Consider the following 24,473-nt stretch of genomic DNA (forward strand, 5'->3'; position numbering starts at 1 on the left):
CTATAATATATTATATATAACAGTGTGTAAACTATTGTATGGAGGTGTATGCTGAGGAGAGATGCTTGTTGTGTTTACATAATTTTGGACTGCAGGTTTTGAAAGATCTCTCCGATAGTGATTGTTTGTCAACCTTGTCTGTCTGTAGGGACTCGTTGGTGTGCTTCCTTGTGCGAGAGAGTGGAAGGGGGAGCAGAGAACGGGTGTGTGTAGACCTAAACAAAGTGAGAAAGAGAGAGTGCGAAGCCAATTCATTAGTTTGGAAATGTGGACAGGTAGTAAAACCATGTAAATGATTGAGGAAGGGAGAGATGTGGTCTCATCAGAGAGGATGTTTGCAACATTGCAGATTGCAGTTGGACCACTGAACCGGTGCACAGTAGTGTGAACAAGCTAACTGTCTGTGAGATTTCAGAGAGAGGGGGAAGAGAGGGAGAGTTACTGACACAGAAACAAAGCAGAGGGGGAAAGAGAGAGGCAAAGAGAAACATTAGACAGTGGACTTTCTGTTCCTTTCACTAACAGCTGAGGTATGTCCTTCCTTTTTGTTTTTACTGTGGACTGTGTTTGTACCTCAGGGACTGCAAGGTAGAAACATACTGAAACGCAAGGTCAAAAAGTATAGAACGTTTTGAACAGTTTGAACTTGAAATCCTCTGTTCAGTAATTTGAGGAGAACCAAGAGTATAGATATAGATGTGAGACTGCAGTGGTAGTTCTTACCAGTGTAGTTCTGTAAACTACAGTCGTTACTCATATTGTGGTGTACGAGACTAAAACCAGACCGTGTAGAGTGTCATAAATAACTACCTGCATCCGAATGGTTGACTTAACAGAGTGTGTTTGAATCTGCACTATGTTGTCATTTAAACATGACAAACACAATAGCACACAGTAATTCCCTTTATGGCAATGCTTGGTGTCAGAAATATCTATCTGCATTTCTATGGCTGAAAAGCAGAAGTTTTGCTGTGGTAGTCTTTTGAGACCAGGTTGTAGGACAGGGACTGTGGACATTATGTTGTTCTCAAGTTGCGAATGCCGTCTTTTCATCATTGTCTTCGGAACAAGCTATGCTCAGAACCACGCAGCAGAGCACTATTGCCTCTTAACGGGGAAAACCTTTTTAAAGCTGATAGTTTCAACCTTTAAAACTACATGAATACCACCAACTGGTGTATGATGTATTTCCTAATGAGCCACTGTTCCAGTTAATCGGCTCGCTCAACTCTCCCCGTACAGTCGACCACAGACTAAAGGATTGGGTTACTCCCAGAATGCTTTATAGAACACATAAAACACTGACACAAAGGGGTGATAATAGAAATAGAATTAATAGAATACATTAATAGAATTCTGGCTCAACTCTCACAGTAAATTCTAATGCCTGAAGGATTGGAATACCCTTAGAATGCTATTATAATGGAACACCGACACCAATCTTTCTACACAAAGATGTGATATTTCTGTTTAGCTGCTTCTACATCTGCATTGCTTCCTGTTTGGGGTTTTAGGCTGGGTTTCTGTATAGCACTTTGAGATATCAGCTGATGTAAATACATTTGACATCATTGTCTCACCATTTGTTTTCGCTATAATAGAATAAAAATAGCACTTGCCCCAAGGCATGTGGGTATTCATTTACTTGACTGTTGAAGTCAATTCTGAAGAAAGCCTACACGGGATTGTGCAACCGTTCAACGCTATTGTTTAATACCAATGGCACCACCCACACCGTATCACAGGCAAACATAACCTGTTCTGTGAGAGTTACACTGCATATAATCATTGAGCAGGCACTCTTACCCAGAACAACTTACAGTAGTCCATTCCCATGGGAGTTGAACCCACAACCCCAGTGTTGCAAGCACTGCTCTACCAACTGAGCCAATATGAAACTACTTGGCAACACTCTTTGGTTGCTTCACAAATAGCACCCTATTCCCTATATAGTGCACTACTTTTGACCAGGGTCCATAGGGGCCTGTTAAAAGTAGTGCACTACATAGAGAATAGGGTGCCATTTTGGAGGCAGAATAAGTTAATAAGTGATATCACTGTAGGGAAAGAGCTGAACCGACGACACACCAGGAAAAAATGACATCTAAAAGCACAGGTGCAAACAGCAGCTTAAAGTGAGGTAAGAGAGAGGAGCTCCACTTCCTGTTTAGCTGGATATCCTCATGGTGGTACTGAGTGTATCTACCTGGATGTCCTCATGGGGGTATTGAGTGTATCTACCTGGATATCCTCATGGGGTACTGAGTGTATCTACCTGGATATCCTCATGGGGGTACTTAGTGTATCTACCTGGATGTCCTCATGGGGGTACTGAGTGTATCTACCTGGATATCCTCATGGGGTACTGAGTGTATCTACCTGGATATCCTCATGGGGGTACTGAGTGTATCTACCTGGATGTCCTCATGGGGTACTGAGTGTATCTACCTGGATGTCCTCATGGGGTACTGAGTGTATCTACCTGGATATCCTCATGGGGTACTGAGTGTATCTACCTGGATGTCCTCATGGGGTACTGAGTGTATCTACCTGGATAGCCTCATGGGGGTACTGAGTGTATCTACCTGGATATCCTCATGGGGTACTGAGTGTATCTACCTGGATGTCCTCATGGGGTACTGAGTGTATCTACCTGGATATCCTCATGGGGGTACTGAGTGTATCTACCTGGATGTCCTCATGGGGTACTGAGTGTATCTACCTGGATATCCTCATGGGGTACTGAGTGTATCTACCTGGATGTCCTCATGGGGTACTGAGTGTATCTACCTGGATATCCTCATGGGGGTACTGAGTGTATCTACCTGGATATTCTCATGGGGGTACTGAGTGTGTCTACCTGGATGTCCTCATGGTGGTACTGAGTGTATCTACCTGGATATCCTCATGGGGGTACTGAGTGTATCTACCTGGATGTCCTCATGGTGGTACTGAGTGTATCTACCTGGATGTCCTCATGGTGGTACTGAGTGTATCTACCTGGATGTCCTCATGGGGGTACTGAGTGTATCTACCTGTTTACCTGGATGTCCTCATGGGGGTAATGAGTGTATCTACCTGGATGTCCTCATGGGGGTACTGAGTGTATCTACCTGGATGTCCTCATGGGGGTAATGAGTGTATCTACCTGGATATCCTCATGGGGTACTGAGTGTATCTACCTGGATATCCTCATGGGGGTACTGAGTGTATCTACCTGTTTACCTGGATGTCCTCATGGGGGTACTGAGTGTATCTACCTGGATATCCTCATGGGGGTACTGAGTGTATCTACCTGTTTAGCTGGATACCCTCATGGGGGTACTGAGTGTATCTACCTGGATATCCTCATGGGGGTACTGAGTGTATCCAACTGGATATCCTCATGGGGGTACTGAGTGTATCTACCTGTTTAGCTGGATACCCTCATGGGGGTACTGAGTGTATCTACCTGGATATCCTCATGGGGGTACTGAGTGTATCTACCTGTTTAGCTGGATACCCTCATGGGGGTACTGAGTGTATCTACCTGGATATCCTCATGGGGGTACTGAGTGTATCTACCTGTATACCTGGATGTCCTCATGGGGGTACTGAGTGTATCTACCTGTTTAGCTGGATACCCTCATGGGGGTACTGAGTGTATCTACCTGGATATCCTCATGGGGGTACTGAGTGTATCTACCTGGATGTCCTCATGGGGGTACTGAGTGTATCTACCTGGATATCCTCATGGGGGTACTGAGTGTATCTACCTGGATGTCCTCATGGGGTACTGAGTGTATCTACCTGGATATCCTCATGGGGGTACTGAGTGTATCTACCTGTATACCTGGATGTCCTCATGGGGGTACTGAGTGTATCTACCTGGATATCCTCATGGGGGTACTGAGTGTATCTACCTGTTTACCTGGATGTCCTCATGGGGGTACTGAGTGTATCTACCTGGATATCCTCATGGGGGTACTGAGTGTATCTACCTGTTTAGCTGGATACCCTCATGGGGGTACTGAGTGTATCTACCTGGATATCCTCATGGGGGTACTGAGTGTATCCAACTGGATATCCTCATGGGGGTACTGAGTGTATCTACCTGGATATCCTCATGGGGGTACTGAGTGTATCCAACTGGATATCCTCATGGGGGTACTGAGTGTATCCAACTGGATATCCTCATGGGGGTACTGAGTGTATCTACCTGGATATCCTCATGGGGGTACTGAGTGTATCTACCTGGATATCCTCATGGGGGTACTGAGTGTATCTACCTGTTTAGCTGGATACCCTCATGGGGGTACTGAGTGTATCTACCTGGATGTCCTCATGGGGGTACTGAGTGTATCTACCTGGATGTCCTCATGGGGTACTGAGTGTATCTACCTGGATGTCCTCATGGGGTACTGAGTGTATCCAACTGGATATCCTCATGGGGGTACTGAGTGTATCTACCTGGATATCCTCATGGGGGTACTGAGTGTATCTACCTGGATATCCTCATGGGGGTACTGAGTGTATCCAACTGGATATCCTCATGGGGGTACTGAGTGTATCTACCTGGATATCCTCATGGGGGTACTGAGTGTATCTACCTGGATATCCTCATGGGGTACTGAGTGTATCCAACTGGATATCCTCATGGGGGTACTGAGTGTATCCAACTGGATATCCTCATGGGGGTACTGAGTGTATCTACCTGGATATCCTCATGGTGGTACTGAGTGTATCCAACTGGATATCCTCATGGGGGTACTGAGTGTATCCAACTGGATATCCTCATGGGGGTACTGAGTGTATCCAACTGGATATCCTCATGGGGGTACTGAGTGTATCTACCTGGATATCCTCATGGTGGTACTGAGTGTATCCAACTGGATATCCTCATGGGGGTACTGAGTGTATCCAACTGGATATCCTCATGGGGGTACTGAGTGTATCCAACTGGATATCCTCATGGGGGTACTGAGTGTATCTACCTGTTTACCTGGATGTCCTCATGGGGGTACTGAGTGTATCTACCTGGATATCCTCATGGGGGTACTGAGTGTATCTACCTGTTTAGCTGGATACCCTCATGGGGGTACTGAGTGTATCTACCTGGATATCCTCATGGGGGTACTGAGTGTATCCAACTGGATATCCTCATGGGGGTACTGAGTGTATCCAACTGGATATCCTCATGGGGGTACTGAGTGTATCCAACTGGATATCCTCATGGGGGTACTGAGTGTATCTACCTGGATATCCTCATGGGGTACTGAGTGTATCTACCTGGATATCCTCATGGGGTACTGAGTGTATCTACCTGGATATCCTCATGGGGGTACTGAGTGTATCTACATGTTTACCTGGATGTCCTCATGGGGGTACTGAGTGTATCTACCTGTTTAGCTGGATATCCTCATGGGGGTACTGAGTGTATCCAACTGGATATCCTCATGGGGGTACTGAGTGTATCTACCTGGATATCCTCATGGGGGTACTGAGTGTATCTACCTGGATGTCCTCATGGGGGTACTGAGTGTATCTACCTGTTTACCTGGATGTCCTCATGGGGGTACTGAGTGTATCTACCTGTTTAGCTGGATATCCTCATGGGGTACTGAGTGTATCTGCCTGGATGTCCTCATGGGGGTACTGAGTGTATCTACCTGGATGTCCTCATGGGGGTACTGAGTGTATCTACCTGGATGTCCTCATGGGGGTACTGAGTGTATCTACCTGGATGTCCTCATGGGGGTACTGAGTGTATCTACCTGGATGTCCTCATGGGGGTACTGAGTGTATCTACCTGGATGTCCTCATGGGGGTACTGAGTGTATCTACCTGGATGTCCTCATGGGGGTACTGAGTGTATCCAACTGGATATCCTCATGGGGGTACTGAGTGTATCCAACTGGATATCCTCATGGGGGTACTGAGTGTATCTACCTGCATACCCTCATGGGGGTACTGAGTGTATCTACCTGGATATCCTCATGGGGGTACTGAGTGTATCCAACTGGATATCCTCATGGGGGTACTGAGTGTATCTACCTGGATATCCTCATGGGGGTACTGAGTGTATCTACCTGGATATCCTCATGGGGGTACTGAGTGTATCCAACTGGATGTCCTCATGGGGGTACTGAGTGTATCTACCTGGATACACTCAGTACCCCCATGAGGGTATCTACCTGGATATCCTCATGGGGGTACTGAGTGTATCTACCTGGATATTCTCATGGGGGTACTGAGTGTATCTACCTGGATATCCTCATGGGGGTACTGAGTGTATCTACCTGGATGTCCTCATGGGGGTACTGAGTGTATCTACCTGGATATCCTCATGGAGGTACTGAGTGTATCTACCTGGATATCCTCATGGGGGTACTGAGTGTATCCAACTGGATATCCTTATGGGGGTACTGAGTGTATCTACCTGGATATCCTCATAGGGGTACTGAGTGTATCTACCTGGATATCCTCATGGGGGTACTGAGTGTATCTACCTGGATATCCTCATGGGGGTACTGAGTGTATCTACCTGGATACCCTCATGGGGGTACTGAGTGTATCTACCTGGATGTCCTCATGGGGGTACTGAGTGTATCTACCTGGATATCCTCATGGGGTACTGAGTGTATCTACCTGGATATCCTCATGGGGGTACTGAGTGTATCTACCTGGATACCCTCATGGGGTACTGAGTGTATCTACCTGGATATCCTCATGGGGTACTGAGTGTATCTACCTGGATACCCTCATGGGGTACTGAGTGTATCTACCTGGATATCCTCATGGGGTACTGAGTGTATCTACCTGGATACCCTCATGGGGTACTGAGTGTATCTACCTGGATATCCTCATGGGGGTACTGAGTGTATCTACCTGGATGTCCTCATGGGGGTACTGAGTGTATCTACCTGGATATCCTCATGGGGGTACTTAGTGTATCCAACTGGATATCCTCATGGGGGTACTGAGTGTATCTACCTGGATATCCTCATGGGGGTACTGAGTGTATCTACCTGGATATCCTCATGGGGGTACTGAGTGTATCTACCTGGATATCCTCATGGGGGTACTGAGTGTATCTACCTGGATATCCTCATGGGGTACTGAGTGTATCTACCTGGATACCCTCATGGGGTACTGAGTGTATCTACCTGGATATCCTCATGGGGGTACTGAGTGTATCTACCTGGATGTCCTCATGGGGGTACTGAGTGTATCTACCTGGATGTCCTCATGGGGGTACTGAGTGTATCTACCTGGATATCCTCATGGGGGTACTTAGTGTATCCAACTGGATATCCTCATGGGGGTACTGAGTGTATCTACCTGGATATCCTCATGGGGGTACTGAGTGTATCTACCTGGATATCCTCATGGGGTACTGAGTGTATCTACCTGGATGTCCTCATGGGGGTACTGAGTGTATCTACCTGGATATCCTCATGGGGGTACTGAGTGTATCCAACTGGATATCCTCATGGGGGTACTGAGTGTATCTACAGTACCTGGTATGATACACCATAGAACACTTTTATTAAGTTACTTAATCTGTCCCTTCATATGTCAAGGTGATTTAAGAGCTTGAGGATGTATTCTCCCTCCATTGTAAGTCTAGAGGTGCAGGTATGTTCCTAACAGGTGTGTTCTCATAACTGTCTAACTGATGTAGGCTACTCATCCATGCATGTCCTTAGACTCCCTGGTAGAATTGACCCTTAGGCACACAGATGTAGGCTCGTTCCTCCACTACAACAGGGCATTGCATGCCAAATTGCCAGTAGATGTGGTGACAGTGTTTTGTCATTTTGGATGTCATAAAATGTTTTGTCAATATTGTGTGTGTGTGTGTGTGTGTGTGTGTGTGTGTGTGTGTGTGTGTGTGTGTGTGTGTGTGTGTGTGTGTGTGTGTGTGTGTGTGTGTGTTAGATGGAGGAGTATAATGTGACAGTTGCTACAGGCACATCAGAGTATTCAGGGACCAATAACTACATATACATTACTCTGGTGGGAGAGAAAGGAGACAGCGAGAGAACAACACTGGATAACCCTGGACTGGACTTCTGTAGAGGAGCGGTGAGTATGGCAGCACTGTGTGTGTGTGTGAATTCATGCTCCAAACCCTTCTCTCTCACTCAAAAGGATCAGAATAACATCTCCCTCCCTCCCCATCTCCCGCTCCCTCCCTCCCCATCTCCCACTCCCTCCCTCCCTCCCCATCTCCCACTCCCTCCCTCCCCATCTCCCACTCCCTCCCTCCCCATCTCCCACTCCCTCCCTCCCTCCCCATCTCCCACTCCCTCCCTCCCCATCTCCCCTCCCTCCCTCCCCATCTCCCGCTCCCTCCCTCCCTCCCCATCTCCCACTCCCTCCCTCCCTCCCTCCCCATCTCCTACTCCCTCCCTCCCCATCTCCCGCTCCCTCCCTCCCTCCCCATCTCCCACTCCCCCTCCCTCCCCATCTCCCACTCCCTCCCTCCCTCCCTCCCCATCTCCCACTCCCTCCCTCCCCATCTCCCCTCCCTCCCTCCCCATCTCCCGCTCCCTCCCTCCCTCCCCATCTCCCGCTCCCTCCCTCCCTCCCCATCTCCCGCTCCCTCCCTCCCTCCCTCCCCATCTCCCGCTCCCTCCCTCCCTCCCCATCTCCCACTCGCTCCCTCCCTCCCCATCTCCCACTCCCTCCCTCCCCATCTCCCACTCCCTCCCTCCCCATCTCCCGCTCCCTCCCTCCCTCCCCATCTCCCACTCCCTCCCTCCCTCCCCATCTCCTACTCCCTCCCTCCCCATCTCCCACTCCCTCCCTCCCCTCCAGGTGGATGAATACAAGGTGTGTAGCCCGGCTCCTCTGGGTCGTGTCCTTTTGGTGCGCCTGGAAAAACAGAAGTACTGGGTAGAGGATAACTGGTTCTGTCTCTATGTCACCGTGGCGCCACCAGGTGGTGGTACAGCCCTCACCTTCCCCTGTTACCGCTGGCTCATAGGAGATGTCAAGGTGGAGCTACGAGAAGGCACAGGTAAATGGTAAAACAAAGAGGTTGCCCTTCAAGATACCGATCTCAAGTTTTGTGATAAAGGTTAGGTTTTGGGGCGAGAAAGCTGATCCTAGATCTGTGTCCTAAATTTGGTGAAAACAAAGGATGAAGGTCAAATAGAGGTTAGAGAAGGATGTGAGTGAGTCATCTCACTGTCTGTATCCTGTTCCCTTTCTCTCCCCTGCTCTCTCTCACTCCCTCCTTCAGCAATGAGACTCAGTGACGACACCTCTCCTCAGCTTTTGGCTCACAGAAAAGCAGAACTGCAGGAGAGACAAGCGGTATACAGGTCAGTTACATTACAGAAATGTTGTAAGAGACATATGCATCCATTTACAGTATGTGTTCATGCACAAACATGTATACACACACACACACGTCTCAATTCCAATCCCTCAAGAAACTGAGCCAAGTTCTTGCGGTTGTGTTTGTCTGTTGTTTATCCAGATGGGTTGCATGGGCTCCTGGGATTCCCAAGTGTATTGATGCGAAGACCGAGGCAGACCTTCATCAGGATGTTCGCTTCGACAATGAGAAGAGGAGTGACTTTGAGAGCTCCTTACACTATGCGTGAGTCATACAGACCCCCAACCCTATGCCCTTCCCACATTGCCTAATATACAGTTGAAGTCGGAAGTATACATACACCTTAGCCAAATACATTTAAACTCAGTTTTTCACAATTCCTGACATTTAATCCTAGTACAAATTCTCTGCTTTAGGTCAGTTAGGATCACCACTTTATTTTAAGGATGTGAAATGTCAGAATGATAGTAAAGAGAATTATTTATTTCAGCTTTTAATTCTTTCACAACATTCCCAGTGGGTCAGACGTTTACATACAATCAATTAGTATTTGGTAGCATTGCCTTTAAATTGTTCGACCCAAGTTAAACGTTTCGGGTAGTCTTCCACAAGCTTTCTACAAGTGAATTTGAGCCCATTCCTCCTGACAGAGCTGGTGTAACGGAGTCAGGTTTGTTGTCCTCCTTGCTCGCACACACTTTTTCAGTTCTGCCCACACATTTTCTATAGGATTGAGTTTAGGGCTTTGTGATGGCCACTCTAATACCTTGACTTTGTTGTCCTTAATTAAGCCATTTTGCCAAAACTTTGGAAGTATGCTTGGGGTCATTGTCCATTTGGAAGACCCATTTGCAAACAAGCTTTTAACTTCCTGACTGATGTCTTGAGATGTTGCTTCAATATATCCACATGATTTTCCTACCTCATGATGCCATCTATTTTGTGAAGTGCACCAGACCCTCCTGCAGCAAAGCACCTGCACAACATGATGCTGCCACCGCCGTGCTTCACGGTTGGGATGGTGTTCTTCGACTTGCAAGCCTCCCCCTTTTTCCTCCAAACATAACGATGGTCATTATGGCCAAACAGTTCTATTTTTGTTTCACCAGACCAGAGGGCATTTCTCGAAAAAGTATGATTTTTGTCCCCATGTGCAGTTGCAAACCGTAGTCTGGCTTTTTTATGGCGGTTTTGAAGCAGTGGCTTCTTCCTTGCTGAGCGGCCTTACAGGTTATGTCGATATAGGACTCGTTTTACTGTGGATATAGATACTTTTGTACCTGTTTCCTCCAGCATCTTCACAAGGTCCTTTGCTGTTGTTCTGGGATTGATTTGCATTTTTCGCACCAAAGTACGTTCATCTCTAGGAGACAGAACAAGTCTCCTTCCTGAGTGGTAAGACGGCTGCGTGGTCCCATGGTGTTTATTCCATTTCCAATTGACTCAGGCTAATTGACATCATTTATCAGAAGCTTCTAAAGCCATAACATAATTTTCTGGAATTTTCCAAGCTGTTTAAAGGCACAGTCAACTTAGTGTATGTAAACGTCTGACCCACTGGAACTGTGATACAGTGAATTAAATGTGAAATAATCTGTCTGTAAACAATTGCTCGAAATATTACTTGTGTCATGCACAAATTTCAACTGTAGTTGCTTCCTTATTTTAAGAAAATGTGTATGAAAATGTTTTTTCCTGTTGTCTCTCTTTTTCTCCCCTCTCCCTCCCTCCCCATCCCTCATTCCCTCCCCATCCCTCATTCCCTCCCCATCCCTCATTCCCTCCCCCCTCTCTCAGTCTTCTAGAGCTGTCTTTGAAGAAGCTAGCCATCAGGTTTGGGAAGTCATGGGACAATCTGGAAGACTTCAAACGATGCTTCTGGAAACTCAGGAGCCCCATATCTGGTAGAGTACAATGGCACATAAATAGACTACTGAATAGAGCATTGTGGGTACTGTTGTACGTAATGCTACAGGTACACAACATGGCCAAAGTATTCAACCCGCCCGCCCTTCAGATACACACTATTTAATGACTCCAAAACTGTCCACCCTGCGGGATATAACCGTGGGGACTGGGGTTATGTGTCAACCCGCGCATCGCTAGAATTTCAACGTGGCACCGTTATAGGATGCCACCTTTCCAACAAGTCGGTAGGTAAAATTTCTTCCCTGCTAGAGCTGCCCCGGTCAACTGTAAGTGCTGTTATTGTGAAGTGTACAGAAATGAGATTGCCGAGAATAACAGTGTGGAATAACTTGATTGGCCTGCACAAAGCCCTGACTTTAACCCCATTTAACACCTTTGGGATGAATTGGAATGCCGACTGCGAATTGGAATGCCAGGCTCGACCTCACTAATGCTCTTGTGGCTGAATGGAAGCAAGTCCCTGCAGAAATGTTCCAACATCTAGTGGAAAGCCTTCCCAGAAGAGTGGAGGCTGTTATAGCAGAAATGTTCCAACATCTAGTGGAAAGCCTTCCCAGAAGAGTGGAGGCTGTTATAGCAGAAATGTTCCCACATCTAGTGGAAAGCCTTCCCAGAAGAGTGGAGGCTGTTATAGCAGAAATGTTCCAACATCTAGTGGAAAGCCTTCCCAGAAGAGTGGAGGCTGTTATAGCAGAAATGTTCCAACATCTAGTGGAAAGCCTTCCCAGAAGAGTGGAGGCTGTTATAGCAGAAATGTTCCAACATCTAGTGGAAAGCCTTCCCAGAAGAGTGGAGGCTGTTATAGCAGAAATGTTCCAACATCTAGTGGAAAGCCTTCCCAGAAGAGTGGAGGCTGTTATAGCAGAAATGTTCCAACATCTAGTGGAAAGCCTTCCCAGAAGAGTGGAGGCTTTTACAGCAGCAAAGGGGGAGGGACCAACTCCATATTAATGCCCATGATTTTGGAGTGAGATGTTCGTCATACTTTGGAGTGAGATGTTCGATGTACTTTTGGAGTGAGATGTTCGACGTACTTCGGAGTGAGATGTTCGACCTACTTTGGAGTGAGATGTTCGAACTACTTTGGAGTGAGATGTTCGACCTACTTTGGAGTGAGATGTTCGACCTACTTTGGAGTGAGATGTTCGACGTACTTCGGAGTGAGATGTTCGACCTACTTTGGAGTGAGATGTTCGACCTACTTTGGAGTGAGATGTTCGACCTACTTCGGAGTGAGATGTTTGGCGTACTTTGGAGTGAGATGTTCGGCGTACTTCGGAGTGAGATGTTCGGCGTACTTCGGAGTGAGATGTTCGGCGTACTTCGGAGTGAGATGTTCGGCGTACTTCGGAGTGAGATGTTTGGCGTACTTCGGAGTGAGATGTTCGGCGTACTTCGGAGTGAGATGTTTGGCGTACTTCGGAGTGAGATGTTCGGCGTACTTCGGAGTGAGATGTTCGGCGTACTTTTGGGCATGTATTTTATTAGAGTTAGAGGTGCTAGTCCTCGTAGAGCACATATGTCAGAGTCAAGGCCCGCGGGCCACATCCGGCCCGCGAGAAGGTTTTTTACGGCCCCTGGGATGATCTTGATTTATTATTAGAACCGGCCCGCAGACCGCAGCAAGCCGGCAGCCCGCAGATCTTTTACACGCACCAATACTACATTTCCCACAATGCAACGGTGACGCACCGAGCAGTAGGCTGCTTCATTTCAATATTTATTGGCACAGCAGTCGTCAGCATCACAGTAAAATTAACTTTCAGATACCCATCAAAAATGGCAAAACGGAAGGTGGACACTGAGAACCGGGGTTTCAAACAAGGTGGGAGTCGGAGTATATGTTCACGGAGGTAGCTGGAAAACCTGTGTGTCTTCTGTGTGGAGAAAGTGTGGCGGTACTGAAAGAGTATAATCTGAGACGACATTATGAAACGAAACACGCGGACAAAAACAAGAATATGGACATGGAACAAAGGCTACAAAAGGCAGAGGAATTAAAACGAGGCCTCAAATCTCGACAGGCTCTGTTCAAAAAAGCCAAATCACAAGGCCAGGCTGCTGTCAAGGCCAGTTTTATTTTGGCAGAAGAGATCGCTAAATCAGCCCGGCCATTTACGGAGGGGATTTCATCAAAAACTGCATGATTAAAGTTTGTGACGAAGTTTGCCCAGAAAAAAGGCAACTCTTTTTAAATGTGAGTCTGAGCAGAAACACCATTGCCGAGAGAGTAGACCAGTTGTCCATCAATCTAAAAGAGCAGCTTGTGAAAAAGGGAAAAGATTTCATTGCATATTCCTTGGCTGTGGATGAGAGAAAGGAATAAAGGAAATTTGTCTTTTGTGTCTGTTGAAAATTAAAGATTACTGACAGAGCCATAAGAAAATATTGCTTTATTTATCTGATCATATTGGAATATATTTGTTAGGTTTTCAGTAGGTTCAATTAGGTTCACTAGACTATATGCGTCATTTAAAAATTTTTCAATGAACATTCGAACAGTCCGGCCCTCGGCTTGTAGCTAAATTTTTTATTTGGCCCTCCGTCCATTTGACTTTGACACCCCTGTCGTAGAGTATAGGCCAACACTTTTTTTATAGCTGTCTCTTCCTGTATTTTTGGGGAAGTGAGGCCTCTGAATATTGCAACACCAGTGTGTGTAACTCAGTCGGCATATAGCATTTTCAATCTTTGATTAAACAATTGTTTCTCCTTCAATATATAGTCCATTTATTAATATTCTGATACTACAGATCACTCTTTTGTTGTTTACAATTTTTTCTGCACAGCTTTAAATGTAAACTTGAAGGGTATTCAAGGTTTTAAAAGGCTTCTAAAGTTTGGTCTATTTCCACTTTAACATGTCAGACTTGATTTGCCCTAATGAAAAATGTATCAACCCTTACAAAAAATGTCCATGCATTATAATCCACATAATCATTCACATTTCCTGTTGCTGCAGGATAATGTTGCTGCTGTTGCAAACTGTTCAAACTAAGATCTTACATCTGTACGGAATAAGCCTTCTCTGTCTTCACCCTGTCAGTCCTATTATATATTTGTGTAGATTGTTTATGAAGAATTGTTTATTCAGACAGTATTTTTTAATTTTGTGATTGATCAATTGATTCTCCCTATGATTCCAGAGTACTGTATGGAGCACTGGAAGGAAGACTCGTTCTTCGGGTACCAGTGTCTGAACGGTTCAAACCCCAGAATGATCCAGCGCTGCAAGAAGCTTCCGGGAAACTTTCCCGTCTCTGGAGACATGGTGCAGGGGTCGCTGGCCCCAAGAACCACCCTTGAGAAGGAACTCAAGGTGGGGCCTCTCTGTCTGCATTCCAAATGCCACCCTATACTAACCCTAATGCTAGATTCATGTCCATATCTTGGAACAACCCTAACGCCACCCTCAACCCTAACGCCACCCTCAACCCTAACTCCACCCTCAACCCTAACGCCACCCTCAACCCTAACGCCACCCTCAACCCTAACGCCACCCTCAACCCTCAACCCTAACGCCACCCTCAACCCTAACCCTAACTCCACCCTCAATCCTCAACCCTAACTCCACCCTCAACCCTAACTCCACCCTCAACCCTAACTCTCCACCCTCAACCCTAACCCTAACTCTCCACCCTCAACCCTAACGCCACCCTCAACCCTAACGCCACCCTCAACCCTAACGCCACCCTCAACCCTAACGCCACCCTCAACCCTCAACCCTCAACCCTAACGCCACCCTCAACCCTAACCCTAACGCCACCCTCAACCCTAACCCTAACGCCACCCTCAACCCTAACCCTAACTCCACCCTCAACCCTAACGCCACCCTCAACCCTAACTCCACCCTCAACCCTCAACCCTAACTCCACCCTCAACCCTCAACCCTAACTCCACCCTCAACCCTAACTCCACCCTCAACCCGAACCCTAACTCCACCCTCAACCCGAACCCTAACTCCACCCTCAACCCTAACTCCACCCTCAACCCTAACTCCACCCTCAATCCTAACTCCACCCTCAACCCTCAAACCTAACTCCACCCTCAACCCTAACCCTAACTCCACCCTCAACCCTAACTCCACCCTCAACCCTAACTCCACCCTCAACCCTAATTCCACCCTCAACCCTAATTCCACCCTCAAACCTAACTCCACCCTCAACCCTAACTCCACCCTCAACCCTCAACCCTAACTCCACCCTCAACCCTCAAACCTGACTCCACCCTCAACCCTAACCCTAACTCCACCCTCAACCCTAACCCTAACTCCACCCTCAACCCTAACTCCACCCTCAACCCTAACTCCACCCTCAACCCGAACTCCACCCTCAACCCGAACTCCACCCTCAACCCGAACTCCACCCTCAACCCTAACTCCACCCTCAACCCGAACTCCACCCTCAACCCGAACTCCACCCTCAACCCTAACTCCACCCTCAACCCTAACTCCACCCTCAACCCTAACTCCACCCTCAACCCTAACGCCACCCTCAACCCTAACGCCACCCTCAACCCTAACGCCACCCTCAACCCTAACGCCACCCTCAACCCTAACGCCACCCTCAACCCTAACGCCACCCTCAACCCTAACGCCACCCTCAACCCTAACGCCACCCTCAACCCTAACGCCACCCTCAACCCTAACGCCACTCTCAACCCTAACGCCACTCTCAACCCTAACGCCACTCTCAACCCTAACGCCACTCTCAACCCTAACGCCACTCTCAACCCTAACGCCACCCTCAACCGTAACGCCACCCTCAACCCTAACTCCACCTCAACCCCAACCCTAACCCTAACTCCACCTCAACCCTAACTCTAGTCTCAACCCTAACCCTAGTCTCAACCGTACCCTAGTCTCAACCCTAACCCTAGTCTCAACCCTAACCTCAACCGTCTCTACATATTTTCATGCTCTCTCTAGGCGGGTAACATCTACTTGGTAGACTATGCCATCATGGATGGTGTTCCTACCAACGTAATCAGAGGGAAACCACAGTACATCGCTGCTCCTCTCTGTCTGCTGTATGAACACCCAGACCAGGGACTCATACCCATCGCCATACAGGTAGGGCTGGACACACACACAGACTATCCTAATATTGAGTTGCACTCCCTTTTCCCCTCAGAACAGCCTCAATCTCAACAAGGATAGTAAAAGCCACAAACATACACGTTATCTATCCCCCCTCTTCTCCAGCTAGGGCAGACTCCTGGCTTGGACACGCCCATCTTCCTGCCTAAAAACCCGCCCCTGGCCTGGCTATTGGCCAAGATCTGGGTCCGTCACTCAGAGTTCCAGGTGTTCCAGCTCCTGTCCCACCTGTTGAGAACTCACCTGGTGGTGGAGGTGTTCTGTGTGTCAACACTACGACAGCTACCTGCCGTCCATCCAGTATATAAGGTAGGGGGGGGTGCTGTGGCTAACCCCTCTCTGTCTCTACTGTAGCTCCTGGTTCCTCACCTGGTGGTGGTGTGGAGTGGTGTGGCTAACCCCTCTCTCTGTCTCTACTGTAGCTCCTGGTTCCTCCTGGTTCCTCACCTGGTGGTGGTGTGGTGTGGCTAACCCCTCTCTCTGTCTCTACTGTAGCACCTGGTTCCTCCTGGTTCCTCACCTGGTGGTGGTGTGGTGTGTGCTGTGGCTAACCCCTTTCTCTGTCTCCACTATAGCTCCTGGTTCCTCACCTGGTGGTGAGGTGGTTTTTACTGTGGCTAACCCCTCTCTCTGTCTCTACTGTAGCTCCTGGTTCCTCCTGGTTCCTCACCTGGTGGTGGTGTGGAGTGGTGTGGCTAACCCCTCTCTCTGTCTCTACTGTAGCTCCTGGTTCCTCACCTGGTGGTGGTGTGGAGTGGTGTGGCTAACCCCTCTCTCTGTCTCTACTGTAGCACCTGGTTCCTCCTGGTTCCTCACCTGGTGGTGGTGTGGTGTGTCCTGTGGCTAACCCCTCTCTCTGTCTCTACTGTAGCTCCTGGCTCCTCACCTACGCTATACTCTGGAGATTAACTGCAGGGGGCGCACTCAGCTTCTCTCACCCGACGGCATCTTCAAAAGGGTATGTCAGTCTTACCGTTCTATTCCTTGTTTACATTTTAGCAGACACTTACAGTAGAGTGCAAACATTTTCGTACAGCCCCCCCCCCCCCGTGGGAATTGAACCCGCAACTCTGGTGCCACACAGGACCCCAGTATCTTGAGGGCTCAACTGACCCTATATTGTTGTATTGAGGCAGCTTCAGAAACAACATGTTTTTTAAAAACATAGGATAGTTTTGAAATAGACAAGAGTATAATTGATGATGAAATACTCTCCCTCCAGGTGGTGTCTACAGGAGGAGAGGGGCTTCTGATCCTAGCCCAGAATGAGTACAAAGTCCTGACCTACCGCTCTCTGCAGCCCGACCAGGACTTCCAGAAGCGTGGAGCCACCAAGCTCAGAAACTACTTCTACAGGGAATACAGCCTGATGCTGTGGGACGCCATACACAGGTACAATATCCATCACCACTCCTTTATGACCACAGAAATATTGTTTATAAGGTTGTCGGAGGAAAGCAGGGAGAGAACATGGTCTTCATGCCTGAAATATGGATATGTTGAAATGCACATTGGGAAAATAAGCTTTTTCACCCCCCCTCTTTCTCCCTCCCCAGTTTTGTCTCAGGGATGGTGTCACTGTACTACCATTATGACAGTGATGTAGTGGAGGACACTGAGCTGCAGGCCTGGATAAAGGACATCGCTGAGGAGGGCTTCGTTGATGTGCCCAGATTTGGTCAGTCATCCACCACTACCCCCACCTCCTCAGACTCAGGACTGGATTCAATCCGTAAGCGTGGAAGATCTGCATGGCAGAGCGGTTGACATTTAAAGGCAACGTCACCGTGTTCGTGGAATTGCATTCTCAGAAAATGCTGCATATGTCTGCTGAATCCGAAATTACCTTTAAATGTCAACCGCGCTGCAACACAGATCTTCAGCGCTACGGATGGACCCCTAGTTGATAATGATGATTACTTACTGGGTAATATTGACTGATGTGTGCTTCCTCTCAGGTCTGGCCAGGGAACTACACAACAAGACAGAACTAATCACACTGCTGAGTGTCGCTATCTTCACAAGCTCAGCACAGCATGCAGCCACCAACAATGGACAGGTACAGTACACACACACAGTCTTGTACAGCTAACCTTATGGGAGCACACAATTCAGTCCCATTCCAAATCCTATTTTCCATAACCATTTATCCTAACCTAGCTCTAAGTTTTGTTTGTTTACTGTTCTTGTGGAGACTTCTGTCTGGTCCCCACAAGAATAGTAAAAAAACAAACAAACACACACCTATTAAGTTACTCATCTCACTCTAACATAGTTTGACTGGTGTGCGTGGGTACCCAACACCCCGTGCACAATGCGCCACCCTCCCCCGACGGATAAGGACGCTGTTACCATGGAGATGATCATGGACACCCTCCCAGACGTCAGCCAAACATGTTTGGAGATGGCGATCACATGGCACCTGGGTCGGCCACAACCGGACGCAGTAAGTTAAATCAACAGTGGGTCACGTTTATAATATGAAATGAGATGAAACTAGAATGCAACGCTCGTCTCCCGCCTCTTCTTCCCCACCTTTGGTTATAAACATAGATGGGTAAACTCTGATCACAAGGCACGGTGAAAAAAAGCAACACTCCCTGTACTTACAATCATAAAATAAAACCAGAGATTCATATAGCTAAATGTAAATATTTCAAGCTAGGATTCTTCACTTCTCCATTTTGTATTTTGTCTCTAGTCTCAGAATTCCCAGACGTCTGCAGATAGACTATTTCCTCTCCACTCTCTTTTCATGCATTTTAGTTCCCCCTCTCTCCCTCCCTACAGGTCCCATTGGGTCAGGACCAGTATAGAGTCTTACTCTTCCTCCTTTCGCCCATTTTTCTCATTGGGTCAGTACCAGGAGCAGTACTTTACTGAGACCCAAGCACATACTAACCCTACACACCCTCCTTCTCCCCTCTCTCCCTCCTTCTCCCCTTCTCTCTTCCTTCTCCCCTTCTCTCTCCCTCCTTCCTTCAGATTCCATTGGGTCAGTACCGGGAGCAGTACTTCACAGAGTCCCAGGCCCAGGAGGTGATTGACAAGTTCAGACAGGAACTGAAGGAGATAGAGGAACACATCCTGACCCAGAACGAGGGACTAGAGCTGCCCTATCTTTTCCTCCTGCCCAGCCGCATCGAGAACAGCATCACTATATAATATACTGAACAGAAATATAAACGCAACAATTGTAAAGATTTTACTGAGTTACAGTTCATTTAAGGAAATCAGTCAATTGAAATAAACTCATTAGGCCCTAATCTATGGATTCCACATGACTGGGAATACAGATATGCATCTGGACACACAAAAAAATCTATTTTTAAATAGGGGTTGTGGATCAGGAAACCAATGAGTATCTGGTGTGACCACCATTTCCCTCATGCAGCGCAACACGTCTCCTTCGCATAAAGTTGACCAGGGTGTTGATTGCAGCCTGTGGAATGTTGTCCCACTCCTCTTCAATGGATGTAAGAAGTTGCTGGATATTGGCAGGAACTGAAACACGATGTTGTACACGTCGATCCAGAGCATCCCACACATGCTCAACGAGTGACATGTCTTGTGAGTATGCAGGCCATGGAAGAACCAGGCCATTTTCAGCTTCCAGGCATTGTGTATAGATCCTTGTCACATGGGGCCGTGAATGGCACGACAATGGGCCTCAGGATCTTGTCACGGTATCTCTGTGCATTAAAATTACCATAGATAAAATGCAATTATGTTGACTGTTCGTAGCTTCTGCCTACCCATGCCATAACCTGTTTACATCAGTAAACTGCTTGCGCACAACGTCATACATGTGGTCGGCGGTTGTGAGGCCGGTTGGACGTACTGCCAAAATCTCCAAAATGACATTGGAGCCGGTTTATGGTAGAGTAATGAACATTAAATTCTCTGGCAACAGCTCTGGTGGACATTCCTGCAGTCAGCATGCCAATTTCACACTCCCTCAAAACTTGAGACATTTGTGTTGTGTGACAACTGAACATTTTAGAGTGGCCTTTTATTGTCCCCAGCACAAGGTAATGATCATGCGGTTTAATCAGCTTCTTGATATGCCACACCTGTCAGGTAGATGAATTATCTTGGCAAAGGAAAAATACCCACTAACAGGGATGTAAACATTTTTTACTGTGATCTTTTATTTCCGCTCATGAAAAATGGGACCAACACTTGTTGGGTTTATATTTTTTTGTTCGATGTAATAACAGAACCAAAAGCTTACCTTGACTAGGGAAGAGTTCCCAATGTTGAGTAGGCAAAACAAGCTAACTGCATTCACTGCTCAACTAAACTACTAGCTAGCTGTAGTTTATGCTTTCAGCACTAGATTAACTCTTTGGTCCTTTGATTGGGTGGACATGTCAGTTAATGCTGCAAGAGCTCTGATAACTTCCAGAGGATGTCCTCCAACCTTTCATTATTACTGTGTAAATCTATGGAAGGTGGTGAGAACCACAATTCTCCTAGGTTTTGTATTGGAAGTCAATTTACCCAGAGGAGGGAAACTAGATGTCCACCAGCTACACCATGGTGCTACTGTAGATCTTTATTGCAAAAGTGTGTTTTAATTATTTGGAGGCATGTGAATATATTTAGTATAGTTTTAACTTTAATATTTCACTATTTTTCTTTTTCTGAAATTCACTGATGAGGATGATCCTCCCCTGTGAAGCCTTCACTGATACATAGTGTAATAACAGACTATAGATTAAAACCAGGGACTGGAGCTGCCTTCCCTTTTCCTACTGCCCAGCTGCATAGTGAACAGCATCACTATAGAGCAGGAATTCCCAAACTCAGTCCTGCACGTTTATGACCCTACTCAAATAAAACGTTATTTTTTAAAACTACTCAAACAATCAGGATTTATTACATCAAACTGTATCAAGGCTGGACAAAATTCAAAACTTTTGATTAGATTTCCAAAACTAAAAAGCCAAGAGATCTGACAGAACAGTTCATGAGAAAGCAGAGAAATTAGCAATCTGTCCAATAAGGCACTAGATTAGAATAGAACATACAAAGAACAGCTTCTGTCACATAAGGCGCAACATTCAAGAAGTTCTAAAAAAAGCACTAGAAGTTCAAACTTCTGTGCAGCTTCTAAAACAAGTTAAGGCGTCAAACAAATACAACTATAATTTGAGAAATTGCAAGATTTTTTTTTTTTACCTGAGGGGAAGACAGGCACAGTGAATTAACATAAAGCAGTTATTATTCCTAATTCTGTAGATGCTAGGAAGGAAATAATACAACTCTGGTGATTTGATTTCAGTAGATTAATAATAGCACGGTGTTAGTGATTAACAAATATATTGATCATACATAGGCTTACTCCCAATTCTCCACCCTCCTTCCAAAGTGTGCACTTGCAGACTCCCGCCCATGGATTCAAGAGTGCTGGAAACTCCCTCCAGACAACGCTTACATCAATCCCATGCTTTAAGTCCATGATGGCGACTGTACAAGTGCACACTTTGGGAGAAGTGTGGAGAATCAGGACACAAGGCAGACAATAACAATGCTACCATCAGGGCTTGGGTCAATTCCATTTCAATTAAAAAAGTAAACCAAATTCCAATTCAAAATTTTTCTCATTGGAATTTCAGGGTACTTCCTGAATTGTCTGGAATCAGCCCCAACCCTGGTTACCATTCATTCATATTTAAAACAGAACATGTATGGAAAAAGACACTTCTCCAGACAGTGTAAGGCGGTGGTGCTGCAGCCTGCAGTACCATGGCTAGTCCAGCAGGTGGTATCAGTCCTGCAGTACCATGGCTAGTCCAGTAGGTGGTGCTAGCGCACCATGTACTCCTTGCGATGGTTGAGTTTAATCTGGCAAAAGGAGAGAGCGGCAACCAGCACATAGATACCAGCTGCGATGAAACAGTTGTATCCAACCTGGTTATAGAGTTTGTTGATGGTGTGGAGAGGATCTTGACTGGAGGAGAGAGGGGGACAGGGGTCAAGGGGTGAGAAAAAGAGTGGGAAAGGGACACAGGTGACAAATTGGAAAAACCAAGACACTAAAAACACACTGTTGAAGCCCACTACTCCACAAGGAGCTGAAAGTAATAAATCAAGGCAAGTAAATCAAAACACAAAAGGAAAAATTCTACTCAAACTATATTTTGGTATCCGTTTCATTAGTCCACTGTTGACACAGTCCCAACATGTTTTGCTTGACTGCTGACAAGTTTTGGACTTTCAAGAAGCAAAGTGTCTCTTGCCCCATCATGATGATGATGATCATGATGATGATGATGCAATATGCATCGATGTGGCAAGTGACACTTCTTGAAAACTTGACATGCCAAACATTTTGGCACTGTATCAACAGTGGACTAATAAAATAAAAAAATAATTTGAGTGGTATATTCCCTTAAAAGAAGCAACAGCATCCAACCTCCTAGGGTCAGTTGAGTTTCCTCCCCTAATTAATAAGAATAGGATTGAGGGAGAGAAAGCTGCACTAGAACCATCCTAAACATATACACACACACTACTCTACTGTGTATCCTCACCTATGTTACATTAGAGCCACATGCGTGTCTCTCGAGTGTGACTTTTCTGACGCTATTCTTCCACTGTGAGTCAGGTGTCCAGAGACTGACTGTGTGACTGTGTGTGTGGACTCACTCATTGTGCATGTCTTCCTCTTTGAAAGGCACATCCTCTATCAGCATTGCAGAGTGGGTGGTGAAGAAAATACCCAACATCGCCTAGAGAGAGACAGACAGACAGCGATTATTTGTAAGGAGTAAATGACAGTAGTAGTAGGTCTTATTTTGCTTGTATCAGCAGTGCAGAGTGTATAATACTAGAACAAATGTGAATGTCATGAGTAGAACAAACACCCTAAAGTGAAACTGAACTACTCAAATCTAGAGAGTTTCTTTGACTACAAGAAGCATATATAGTCAGTGGCTGTAGGATAACACCACAACAAACACCATCAGTACCCTTCTGTCTAGGTCTTAATGAGGCAAACCAAGCCATAGATAGCTATTACAATCCAGCTGTAATGAACGAGCTAGTTAAAATTATGTATACTGAGCTGGGGCTCACACATTGTCATATGCAATGAAAAAAAACATTACCATACTATCTTGGTTGTCTATCAATAACCGAGTCATTTAACAATCACTGTACACATTCTGATAATAAGCAACTAAAACCACTGTACTATAAGTTACAAGTTATATTACCAGCATTATGACTCCCCAGATGCTGATGACAATACCGCAGGCGGCCAACTTGGGACCGCAAAATAAACATGAAACCATAGTTTAACGACTCAAACGACGACGTAAACTCAAAAGTTGACGTATCACTACGGGAACTGTCGTAGTTCTCAAGTTAAATAGTAGAAAAAAGGCACTTGGACAGCTGTTTTGTCGTCTAACCAGTTGTTACGAGGAGCTCGAGCTCAGTCACCAGTATGTCAGGTGACTTATGGAAACCGGAAAAACGTTTTTCAATGGATATGTTCAAGAATAAAAAACGTTGCTAAAATTGACAGCGATGATGTTTATGGAAATATGTGTATTTAACTAAGAATATTTTAAAATATTTTAAATTCCACTTATTATTATTTTTTCTGATGAGATAACTACACTGAACAGTTCCAGCGATATGGCCAAGTGCTTAGGGTGTGTTCGTAAATTCACTCCGGAGTCCCTGAATATACTCTGGGCGTTCGTAAATTCAGAGCGTTTCGCTCTTGGAGTGTTCAGAGCGCACACAGCCTGCATTGCAACCAAGCTAGCTAAACCTTAAACTACACTAGCTATCTACGTTAGCATCTTTAAACAGTGGAAAATATAAAGTGTCGGTGACTGTAACTGTGCTGCTGGCAACAATTTAATAACGTTTTTTTTCTGTTGCCAACATTGCATATTCAACAGCTGTTGCGTGTTCATAAATTCCTCAATTATTCTTCCCTCTGGCACACTCGGACGAGTGTTCTGAAATCGGAGTAGATTGCCAGAGTGCATGTACGAACGCACCCTTAATAACTGTGTCGAAATTTAGCTATAAAGGTTTTGAAACCTCACGTAATGTTATGATGTTGCCACTGCTATAAAATAACATTACATTACA

General features: G+C 46.2%; 2 protein-coding genes across 4 annotated transcripts; one reads left to right on the forward strand and one right to left on the reverse strand.

Moving 5' to 3' along the window:
* The first annotated feature begins 147 nt into the window (after positions 1–147).
* On the forward strand, positions 148–21,217 carry LOC135510332 (polyunsaturated fatty acid 5-lipoxygenase-like). Of its 3 annotated transcripts, none has more exons than XM_064931173.1 (15): positions 148–203; positions 7,921–8,067; positions 8,803–9,004; positions 9,230–9,311; positions 9,470–9,592; positions 11,126–11,232; positions 14,404–14,576; positions 16,185–16,328; positions 16,461–16,664; positions 17,227–17,313; positions 17,578–17,747; positions 17,912–18,033; positions 18,314–18,414; positions 18,631–18,801; positions 19,341–21,217. In XM_064931173.1, exons 2-15 carry the CDS (start codon positions 7,921–7,923, stop codon positions 19,518–19,520), a joined length of 2,013 nt encoding a protein of 670 aa, XP_064787245.1. In that variant the 5' UTR covers positions 148–203; the 3' UTR covers positions 19,521–21,217. The 3 variants fall into 3 exon arrangements, with proteins under 3 accessions (XP_064787245.1, XP_064787247.1, XP_064787246.1); XM_064931175.1 differs by having other exon boundaries at positions 180–224; XM_064931174.1 differs by lacking the exon at positions 148–203 and adding an exon at positions 231–530.
* LOC135510334 (ribonuclease kappa-A-like) lies at positions 21,202–23,838 on the reverse strand. Its single transcript, XM_064931176.1, has 3 exons — positions 23,579–23,838; positions 23,010–23,092; positions 21,202–22,311 (listed from the first exon to the last, which is right to left on the reverse strand). The coding sequence occupies exons 1-3, from the start codon at positions 23,654–23,656 to the stop codon at positions 22,167–22,169; spliced, it is 306 nt and encodes a 101-aa protein (XP_064787248.1). The 5' UTR covers positions 23,657–23,838; the 3' UTR covers positions 21,202–22,166.
* Between the last annotated feature and the right edge of the window lie 635 nt (positions 23,839–24,473).

This window comes from Oncorhynchus masou, chromosome 23 (genome assembly GCF_036934945.1).
Source record: "Oncorhynchus masou masou isolate Uvic2021 chromosome 23, UVic_Omas_1.1, whole genome shotgun sequence".
Lineage (NCBI taxonomy): Eukaryota > Metazoa > Chordata > Actinopteri > Salmoniformes > Salmonidae > Oncorhynchus > Oncorhynchus masou.